Source organism: Somniosus microcephalus, chromosome 2 (genome assembly GCF_052327205.1).
Source record: "Somniosus microcephalus isolate GS21.2 chromosome 2, FLI_Smic_1.0, whole genome shotgun sequence".
NCBI lineage: Eukaryota > Metazoa > Chordata > Chondrichthyes > Squaliformes > Somniosidae > Somniosus > Somniosus microcephalus.
The window spans coordinates 109,947,706-109,958,656 of record NC_140988.1 but is presented as its reverse complement, the minus strand read 5'-3'; the positions used below and the strand labels follow the sequence as shown (position 1 = coordinate 109,958,656).

General features: G+C 44.9%; 1 protein-coding gene across 1 annotated transcript in view; it reads left to right on the top strand.

Moving 5' to 3' along the window:
- Positions 1-690: 690 nt before the first annotated feature.
- Positions 691-10,951, top strand: part of sh3tc1 (SH3 domain and tetratricopeptide repeats 1) — a 122,819-nt gene continuing 112,558 nt past the window's right edge. The window contains exons 1-2 of the mRNA XM_085961780.1: positions 691-1,231; positions 8,794-8,904. Of these exons, the coding sequence (XP_085817906.1) occupies positions 1,006-1,231; positions 8,794-8,904 (337 nt within the window). The 5' untranslated portion in view covers positions 691-1,005. The remainder of the gene's footprint in view (positions 1,232-8,793; positions 8,905-10,951) is intronic.

The window sequence follows — 10,951 nt, the reverse complement described above, 5'->3', positions numbered from 1 at the left end:
CTCAGGGTATGGGCATCGCTGGCAAGGGGGCATTTATTAGCCATCCTTAATATGCCTTAAGAAGATGGTGGTGGCCATTCTTTTTGATCTGCTGCTAGTGGTTTGATACAACTCAGTGGCTTGCTAGGCCACTTCGGAGGACAGTTAAGAGTCAACCACATTAGTGTGGGACTGGAGTAACATACAGACCAGACTGGGAAAGACATCAGTGCACCAGTTGGGTTTTCATGACAATCTGACAACTCTGGTCACTTTTACTGGTACCAGCATTTATTTCTAGATTCAATACCTACGGTCTTATTTCTTACGTTACATTTTGAAGCCGCAATAAGCAAGTTTCACGCCTAATGAATGAGACTTGACACATCTAGTTAGTAGGAAATTTTTTCAGGTCTCACCAAAAAATAAATTCTGTCCCCCCATAAAATAGTCCATTTAATTGTATTTCCTAAAAACTAGAATTTGAAAACTTCTGTGTCTATCAAAAGATAGAGAAATTACAAATATTGAGATGTTCTTATGGTCACTTAATGTTGTTACAATCCAAAACACGAAAGTGGTTAAAATACAAGTTCTTATAATATTTTCACAGTGCATTTTATGTAAATCAGTAGGTGTATCTGAATTCCAAGAACTTTTTTTTTTTAAATGCGGAAAATATGCACAGTCCCTTAATCTGTCAGGGAGGGAGGTGTATGTTTCCTGCAGTCTGACATTCCCACTTGTGGATCTTTATCGATGATTAACGAACTTTTTGTTTGGTGTTGGTGGTGGGGCGGGAGGAGTAATTACCAATACTCGGAACTGCAGTATTTAGCAGGAGTAAAAGTCTAACTGGGAAAGTTAAAGCGATGTTCAATAGCACTTGGCACATTTTCCAAAAATAATGACAATGAAACAATTTGCAACCGACGGAACAACTTTTAGGAAGAAGGAATATCTCGTGACAGCGTTGGCAAGACTTCTTACCAGAGCCAAGTTTGGCTTTTGAGCGGGTTTGTGGTTATGGAGAGTGCAGAGCGGGGTGGTGCTCCCATTGGGGAAGATTTCCTTTTGTACACCATCGAGGAGGAGAGGTCAAGCCTGATTTCTGAAGGCAATACCCGGGATCCCTGTTTGGAGAAGGGCCGGGAGGTGGAGAGACCAGCAATCGGCCCCCCGCCGGCTGAAAAGTCCCTGGTCCAGCCGGCTGCAGGAGTCAGCCACACAGACATGGTGCCGGACTCGAACGGTAACGGGTGCATGTTTTCATTTATTTGCCTTTAAAGACTGCCCTATAGTTGCTTTGCCAATGATTGGAAAATGCAATAAATATGCCGTTATTGAAATTAGAGCGCTTGAGGACGACCTTGATTATTTGTTGAAGTTTGAACTTTGTGGAATTCAATCTTTTTCATATTTTTTAAACCCCCAAATGCTTACTTGTGTTAACATAACATGGTATTATAGAATATAGCGTGTAACACAGGCCACGAATAGCTGCATACTGTGTACTCGGATCAAAGTAATTATATAAATACCAAGCAATAGTGGGCCCAACAGTAAGCCCCGCTGCACTCCCCCCCCCCCCCGTCAGCCAATTTTTTAATCCATTCGCAAACTTTATCTCCACACCTTTTTTGAGTTTAACTAGTCGTCTCTGATCTGGAACTTTATAAAATGCCTTTTGGAAGTCTTATCACACAATTTTGTAGGGTTTACCACAGTTGACTTGTGTTGTCACTTCCTCAAAATCAAGGAGGTTGGTCAAGCAGCACCTTCGCCTTCTAAAGCTGTGTTGATTGCTGTTAACTTTTTTTATAATCAATTCAATTATTTTACATAGAATTAAAATAAAACCACTAGGTTTGTAGTTTTGTGTGTCTGTTCTGTCTTTTTTTGAATATGGGCCCCACATTGGCCTAGTTCCAATCTACTGATACCTCTCCCCAGTGTCCATTGACTCCTTCATAATAATCAGTGCCTCACAAATCTGCTCCTATTCCGTCTCTCTCAGCACTGTGTAATAAAAACCATCTAACCCTGGAGATGTAGGGAGCTAAATTCGATAGCAGGGGATCGCAATGCATAATTAACCTGTGCCCGTTGCTGCTCATGCAGGCAGCATGCAAACTTCGTGCTGCCAGCCAATTTACATGATTACTGCGTGCAACCAGCGTTAACCGTGCTGTTGAGTGGCTGCACGCCTCAGCAGGGGATCCAAGATTCTGCAAGGCTAGCACTACTTGAAGCTAGCCTGCACTAGTTAAAGCCTGACTGCACCTCTTAAAGGGAGGGTGCATTGTGGCTGGAGCAGGTGCTGGAAGTGGCTTTGACCTGGAAGAAGATGTACTAATGGCACAACTGGGAAGAGAGCGGCGCCAAGATTTTTCGATGCTGCACTGGAGGCCTTGGTGGAGGATGTGGAGAGGAGAGGAGATGTGCTCTATTCACAGGGGGCCAGGAGGCCCTCCAGACATACTTTACAAAGGCAGTGGGAGCAAATAGCCGCTATGGTGAATGCCAGGAGTCCAGCCCCGAGGACGTGGACGCAGTGCTGCAAAAAGTTCAGTGACGCCAAATGAGTGGTCAAGATCAGTGAATTCACCTTCAAATGCCTTATCCCACCAACTGCACCAATAGCCTCACACTGCTCAATGCACCACACCCCCATTGCTCACCTACCAACAATCTCTATCAATCATGACTCATACCTAACATAGCTTCACCTCACCCTCACACACCTGCTGCAAGCTTCACACCCACATCTCACAGCTTGCACACACTGGCAGCTAGTCAACCATGACAACCACATTGCATCACACTCACTGACACACTTCCCTCTCTTGCAGGACAAGGTGATGCACAACTGGAGACAGTAGGGGCTGACAGTAGGGGCTACCCGTAGGGGGACAGGCGCACCTGCATGTCCGAATCCCCATGGTGAAAATGGTACTAAACATTATTGGAACAGCAATTGCTGAGTCTGTGGCCAGCGGCAGGGCTGAATTAATTGATGATGATAGCATCCTCATACCAAATCCTCCTCCCTCACATCCTGCTTCCCCCCTCATCCCACACTCTTCTGATTTATAAGCTGCAGATGGTGTAAGCATGCACCTCTTACTTTCCCCCCCACACCCCTCGCCGCACTGAAACCCTACCCTTGTGCATTTCTCCTTTAGGATACCAAAGAACTGCAACCTGGCCAGGCAGCGGTGGAAGAGCAAAAGGTGGAAGAGGAAGAAACACCAACACGTGATTTCACACTAGCAGCCAAAAACTCAGATACTGACACTGCACGTAATTTAGGGGATAGCTTCAAGGTGGGATCGCCAATGTCTGGGTGCTGCAGTGGAAGCTCAGACTGCTCTCATGCAAGCTCAGCTTGCTGCCGTGCAAGCTCAGACTGCTGCCATCATAGTTGCAGATACCAATGTTCAAAGGGGCTTGGAGGGTTTCACAGCAGTCCAGCAATCTATCCTACAACAGATTACTAGGATTGCTGAGGCACCGCCCCGGGGAGTGGCAGTGGCTCCGTGGAGCATGAACCTGTTGTCCTCTCTCAGGATGACAGCAACCGTCCTCCCACCACTGCCAGAAAGCCTGGGTGCAATGTCAAGGAGCATGGAGGAGTCCGGCACCATGACAGCCAGCCAGCCCAGATTTCTGCCGCCCATGCAAAGATGGTGAAGTTCGAAGCCGGGCCTTCTAGGCCCAGAGCTGCTTGAGGTCATTCTCCAAGGCCATCTGCAGTCTCTCCCACTGAAAATCAGCAGCCTTCCACCAGCCATGCTGCAGCCACTGGGGTACCACTGCGTCGGAGCATTAGGACAGGCAAAGACACATGGAAGACCGGTGCTAAGGGAATGCACAAGGATGATTTGTTGATGTTTGTATGCAACATGGCATAGTTTGATTTATAGATTTGGTTTGTAATATTTATTTTGTGTTGATTTTTTATTTTTGCATTGTGGCCAAGCGAAGGCTGTGATGGTCAGTAACAGAGGGAAGGTAAGGTGTGGGACTGTTGGTGAATGGGGAATTGGGGTTGCGTTTACTGGTATTGCAGTCGGATGAGTCGTTCATGGACAGCCCGGCCAGAAATATTGCTGGTGGCAAGGGCTGTGCCCTCATGATGGCGAGGTTATGCAGCAGACCACCACAAATCTTGACATCCGCTCTGTTGAGTACTGTAGAGCTCCTCCAGAGTGGTCCAGGCAGCAGAAGTGTTGTTTCAGCTCACCAATGGTGTGCTCTGATATTTTGTGTGGTAGCATAGCTTTCGTTGTATGCATGCTGCTCACGTGTGCGAGGGTTGTGCACCGAAGACATGAGCCATGTTGTCAACGGATAGCCCTTGTCTCCCAGTAGCCACCCTTGGTTTGTCGTGGTGGCTGAAATGCAGATGACACGCTGGACTGCCACAGAATGAAGGCATCATGACTGCAGCCAGGATACTGGGCATAATTTGCTGCTAATGGTTGCACACCAGCTGGATGTTGAGGGAGTGGAATCCCTTTCGGGTGCAGTACATCTTCAGAGTTGACATGCGGTGCCCGCAAAGCAACATGCGTGCAGTCAATGGCACCCTGTATCGTGGGGAAGTCTGTAATCCTCGCAAAGCCACGTGCTTGCTCTGCCAGTGGTGGGTAAAAGATGCATATTATTTGTCCCTAACACAAATGGCAGGTGGTGCACTTCCGGCTGGAAATGTGTGCATACTTCCTGCAGTTGAAACAGTAAATGCTGGAAATACATTGGCAGGCCTGTTGGCGTCTGAAACAGAAAAGATGGGTTAGCGTTTTGTTTGACAAAAGGATAATTTTGGTGCTCCTGCACTGCAAATAGAGAGTTGTGCTCAAAGGAAAGGTGGGTCAAAGATTGGGGTACAACAGTGTGGTGCCAATTGTCCAACCCATATTTGCCCTAAAGTGTCAACACTGGAAAAAGTAATCCATCTTTTGTCTTTTCAGGTGCTGCTGGGCCTGCTGTGTATTTTCAACATTTTCTGGTTTGATATTTGGGTCATCCCACATCTTCCCTTTTCAGTCTTGTCATTCGGATGTCAATTACTATGAACAATTTTCATTTATTGGTTGCTTTATACTCAATTCATATGGAGGCAATGCAAAAACAACTCTAATGGAAAGGATATGGAGGTGGGCTCACCCTAACATCATGCTGTTTACCAGGAAGCCAGTGGAAAGAGGGAAGATTATCATCACGATGGGCCTGCTCTAATATTTGAATGGAGCATCTCCTAGGAAAGAGCTAAAGGAGGTTGCAGAATGCAAAAAAAACTTGATGGAATATGATGGTACATGTTCAGAAGCCTAGGAAGATGTGGAGCAGAAAAGTTTAGGAAGGAGAAAAGAAGAAGATAGAGTTTTAAAAAGATGAGAGAGAGAAAAATAATATTTTACAGCTACTTTTACATGGCACAGTATCTCTTCTATTTAAATAATGATGCAAGCGGGATTCAGTTTTTGGTGCTTGTTCCCTTGGTTACTAAGAGACACACTCGGGCATTCTAACAACTGAAACAAATCAGTGCCCCTGATTGGCCGTGTCAGCAATTATAGGACAGTGAATATCGATTCAAGCACAGGGATACTGTTCCCTCTGGTCTATGTAATGGATACAGCTTGCTGTTTTTAATCACGTTTGTTACATAAATGTTTTCTTTAGTTTGACTTTTTTTCTCCACTCTCTCCTGAAGGTGTTGCAACAGTCGCACTCCAATACCTCGTCAAGGTCCATCACCATCTGTAAAGAGAAAAGGCGGATTAATGTTTTGGTTGTAGACCCTTTTTCGACCTGGTCAGACGGTTTTGACAGAGTCTGGACCTAAAACTGTAATCTGTCTTTTCTCTTTATAGATGCTGATGGACCTGCTGTTTATTTCCAGCATTTTGTTTTTAATTCAGATTTCCAGCATTTGCAGTGTTTTTTCTTTTTATTTATACCTTCTCCAAGTGGCCATTCTTCATTTGTGATGCTAGACAGTGGTGACAAACTACTTGATTCTAGGGACATCGCAGCTAAATCCAGTCATGTCTTTGCCTGACATCCACACATACAAGCAGGGGTAACTGGATAGTGATCAGAAGCAGAAACTCGGTGATTTTTCTGCTCCCTCACACTGAGTCCTATATGACATCCTTGTTGCCACCCTAGCGAAGACTAGCTAGCACAGCACAAAGTGAACATGCATCAAAATGAATATGCCTGCTTTTGGTACATGGAGATACCTCAGACATGGCTGACCCACAGATGAAAATCTCATACTTGGGATTTGTCCAATGTTGACACCTTTACTTATAAAGCATATTGCAATTATGAAGGAAAAATATGCCAGTGTAGGAGTCTCTGCACTCCTAGCAAAGAATCTATAAACTCACTAGTAGTTAACAAACAGAGTTTAATGTACTAAAATTTTACAAAACAAGAAAATGCAGGAGAAGCTCTAAACGGGTCTATTCACTATCACTCCACACGAGGACTAGCTGGAAACGCCCTCTACCTCTGACGTCATGACATCATCATGTTTCCCGCCGCTGGGACGTCACATGACCCACGTGATGACGTCATCGCGTCAGATCGCGATTTTGTCGATCTAGCTCTGTTTAACCAAAGCCAACATTAAAAGGTAATAAACATGATTAAAGGCAATTCTACAAGTCACTGTGAGTCTCTTGGTGGCTTTGCCATACCAGACTATTGGTGTGAGAATTCCTGTTCAGATGGAGAAATCTTCCAATTTAGCAATGTTGACAATCTCGGCAGGATGTGCTCTTGCTCTGATAAGGACGCAGCTCAGATTCAGATTGCTGCCAGAGCCTGGACACTGCCCAATTAAGGAGCAGTAGTCGAGACAAAGAGATGATTCTTAGAAATTTAAAAATTAACTGCTAATAGTGAGTTAGGTTTGCGGCTGTGTTAGCAAACTGACCATTACAAGGAGTGCTGTATAGGGGTAATTTTCTAATTGTGTGCTGCTGATGGAGAGCCTCTGAATCTATGAATTTCTTGCTTGGGTAAAGACAGTGATAGTAGAAGGCTGTTGTGAGCAGATTGTAACATATTTATTTTCTATTTTGTTGACGATTATTAGGACTTGGTTGAGCCTAAACCCAAGTTTTAGAAGATAAAATACAGTGCTGAAATTCTCCTGATGTTTTCCTTCTCCTTTTTCCCTTGCTCTCGCTTCCCTCCCTTCCTCCACGTTCTGTCATTCTCTTCCCTCTTAGTTTCTCTCACTCACACTCCAGCTCCCTCTTTCTCTTATACCAATGACAGGCTGAGCAATGAGATTCCAGGATATTGGAAGTGGGTTAAAGGGTTAAAATAAAAAGGGTGAGGTAAGTGTTGATGAATGAAGTTTAGTTTGCTTAATAAACAGGAAGTTTCTGTTCTGTAGAAATGAAGTGGAGTTCATAACTCCCATTTCAAGTTAATCATCAGTATCCGTCAGGATAAGAAGCTGATGGCTGAAGTGCTCAGCGTCTGCAGGAGGGATGTGTATCCTCTCCCTGTAGTCAGCAAAATCTGAAAACATTCTTCAGACTGTTGGAGGCTGAATTAATGCAGGGTTCGAACTTTGCCTTTTAGCAGAGTGACGTGGCAGATAAGAGTGACGGACCAGCAAACATGGTTCAGAAAGACACAGAATTTTGGTATTTCAGAAGCCTGAATCCAGGGCCTTAAAGTCACTAGACTTTCTGGAATCAAATGTACAGTAGATCACTAGTTGGATGTTTACTCATGACTAGATTTGCTGAAGTATATGTAAAACTATACTGCTACCAGATTTGTTTGTCTGTGTACTGGCGTATTAATGGAAAAGTTGAATTGATGCCCTATAACAACTTTTCCTTCCATGTAATTGTAGTAAATGGCCAAGGCTAAAAAGAACAACCTGATGGTTGTCATTACTATGCTGCACTAATAAATAGCCATGGAAATGCTCTAGATCAGCTGCTCTTGATGATGTTTGAATGCACCTGCTCGGCCTCATTGGAATAATTTGCATTATTGAAAGAAAATATTTAATAATGTCACTATATTTATGATTTTTTAAAAACATGCAATAATTGTTTTGTATTGAAACTGTCATAAGTAAAGTTGTGCATAAGTACATATTGGAGCCGAAAATCCCGAGCTGACAATTTGGAATCGGTGCCAGGATGTGCCTGCCACAGGCCCTGCCAAAGTTCTTTGGGGTCATTAAGAGGTCTCGTGCCATCAGAGGCATATCTCGGATGGCCACCTGCTGAAGGAGGCTAGGAAGCCTGCCAGAGTGAGCCAGGTCTGCAGGAGGGTGTTGGGACATGGTCCACTTCTGCATTAATTAATCCCAAGATGTCTGGTCTGACTCTGCATACCAGCAGCCAATGATCGCCCTGGAATATCCCAGACTGGGGCACAGGACCTCCTGACTGGGAAGTCATCGTTCCCCAGCCACGACCCTTTCTATGCTGCAGGATTTGTTGGTTGATTTTGCAATCGGGCGCTCCCAGTGAGGAGCTGAGCCTGAAGGGAGCACTAGTTGGGAATTTTTTTAAAATGCACCAAGAACACAACTCCAGACCTGGAACTTTGTTGTTTTTTATGACTACCTACTGCTTTGTTACTCAAATAATATTCTGTGGCTTAAAATTAATTTAATAGCCACATTTTAAAAACTGTACATACCATAGCTTCAGATCAGAAACTGCTAAATATAAATTGCAGATTTTTTAAAATGCTCATTTCTTTGTTTTTGTGAAATGCCAAAAAATTGCAGACACCATATTACTGTATTTGTTCCAGGGAAAGCATCTTTCCGTTCATCTATAAGATCCTCCGGCTGCTGGTCTGATCTGTCAAGTAACTTGGTGGAATCCGAAGCAGGCTCAACAACTGGAAAGCAAGCAGACCCAGGTGAACACTAAATACCAAGCATAGCCCCATATTTCCTCGGAGCTTGGGTGAAGTACTAGTGTAAGGAGAGGGGGAAGGCTGGTTGGGGGCAAGAAATCTGGTGGGAACTGGAAACGCCAGCTCTCTGCCCTGCAGATAACAGGCTGGGAATTACTGCTGGGGGTGGAAGCAGCTCAGAAGATCCATTAAAGGCCTGATGTGTAAAAAGGTGGGATGGTGCCACCCATTGGATTCCTCCTCCTCAGCTCTCGTCTCCTGAGCACTGATCATTCTAGACACAGGCAAGATACTGTCCAGGTCAATGGATTGGTGGAAGTGGGGTCTGCAGCGGTGTTCCAGGTCACCTCAGATGAGGAATGTTGCTCAGTTTAAATTGGCCCTTTGATCAAGGGGCCAATTCCAATGGGCCTTCATATTTTTTGATCTGTTATGTCCCTCTTGGCTTTCCACTGCTGCAACTGTCTCTTCCACTGGGTGCTGAAGCTGGCACAGCTGCCCACCTGGTTTATGTTAACTACCTCATCCTGGAAACTCCGGCAGGTCAGGGTTCAAGTCCACCGGTGGGGCACGAATCCTGCTCCACTGGAACTGAAAGAAATCAGTATTTGTAGGGAAATGGTGTTAGGAATATTGATGGGACTGAAGGCCGATAAATCCCCAGGGCCTGATAATCTACATCCTAGGGTACTTAAGGAAGTGGCCTTAGAAATAGTAGATGCATTGCTGGTCGATAGACTCTGGAACAGTACCCATGGATTGGAGGGTAGCTAATTTTACCCCATTATTCAAAAAGGGTGGTAGAGAAAAAGCGGGGAATTATAGACCGGTAAGCCTGACATCGGTAGCGGGGAAAATGCTAGAGTCCATTATAAAAGATGTAATAGCAGAGCACTTGGAAAGCAGTGACAGGATCAGACAAAGTCAACATGGATTTACAAAAGGTAAATCGTGCTTGACTAATCTGGAATTTTTTGAGGATGTAACTGGTAAAATAGATAAGGGAGAACCGGTGGATGTGGTGTATTTGGACATTCGGAAGGCTTTTGATAAGGTCCCGCATAAGAGATTAGCGTGAAAATTAAGGCACATGGGATTGGGGGCAAGGTATTGACTTGGATAGAGAACTGGTTGGCGGACAGAAAGCAGAGTTGGAATAAACGGGTCATTTTCCGAGTGGCAGGCAGTGACTAGTGGGGTACCACAAGGATCGGTCCTAGAACCCCAGCTGTTCACAATACAGTATATATTAATGATCTGGACGAGGGAATTGGATGTAATATCTCCAAATTTGCAGACGACACAAAGCTGGGTGGGAGGGTATGCTGTGAGGAGGATGTCGTGAAACTCCAGTACGATTTGGACAGGTTGGGTGATTGGGCAGAAACATGGCAAATGCACTATAATGTGGATAAATGTGAGGTTATCCACTTTGGTGGCAAAAACAGGAAGGCAGACTATTATTTGAATGGCAATAGATTGGGAGAAGGGGAAGTGTAAAGAGACCTGGGTGTTCTTGTGCACCAGTCGCTGAAGGTAAGCATGCAGGTGCAGCAGGCGGTTAAGAAGGCAAATGGTATGTTGGCCTTCGTAGCAAGAGGGTTCGAGTACAGGAACAAGGATGTCTTGCTGCAGCTGTACAGGGCTTTTGTGAGACCGCACCTTGAGTATTGTGTGCAGTTTTGGTCGCCTTATCTGAGGAAGGACATTCTTGCCATGGAAGGAGTTCAGCGAAGATTCACCAGGCTGATACCTGGGATGGCAGGAATGACGTATGAGGAGAGATTGTGTCGATTGGGCTTATACTCACTGGAGTTTAGAAGATTGAGAGGGGATCTCATCGAAACCTATAAAATTCTGTCAGGCCTGGACAGACTAGATGCAGGAAGGATGTTTCCGATGGTTGGGGAGTCCAGAACCAGGGGTCATAGTCTAAGGATAAGGGGTAAGCCATTTAGGATTGAAATGAGGAGGAATTTCTTCACCCAGAGAGTGGTGAACCTGTGGAATTCTCTGCCACAGAGGGCGGTGGAGGCCCGTTCATTAAATA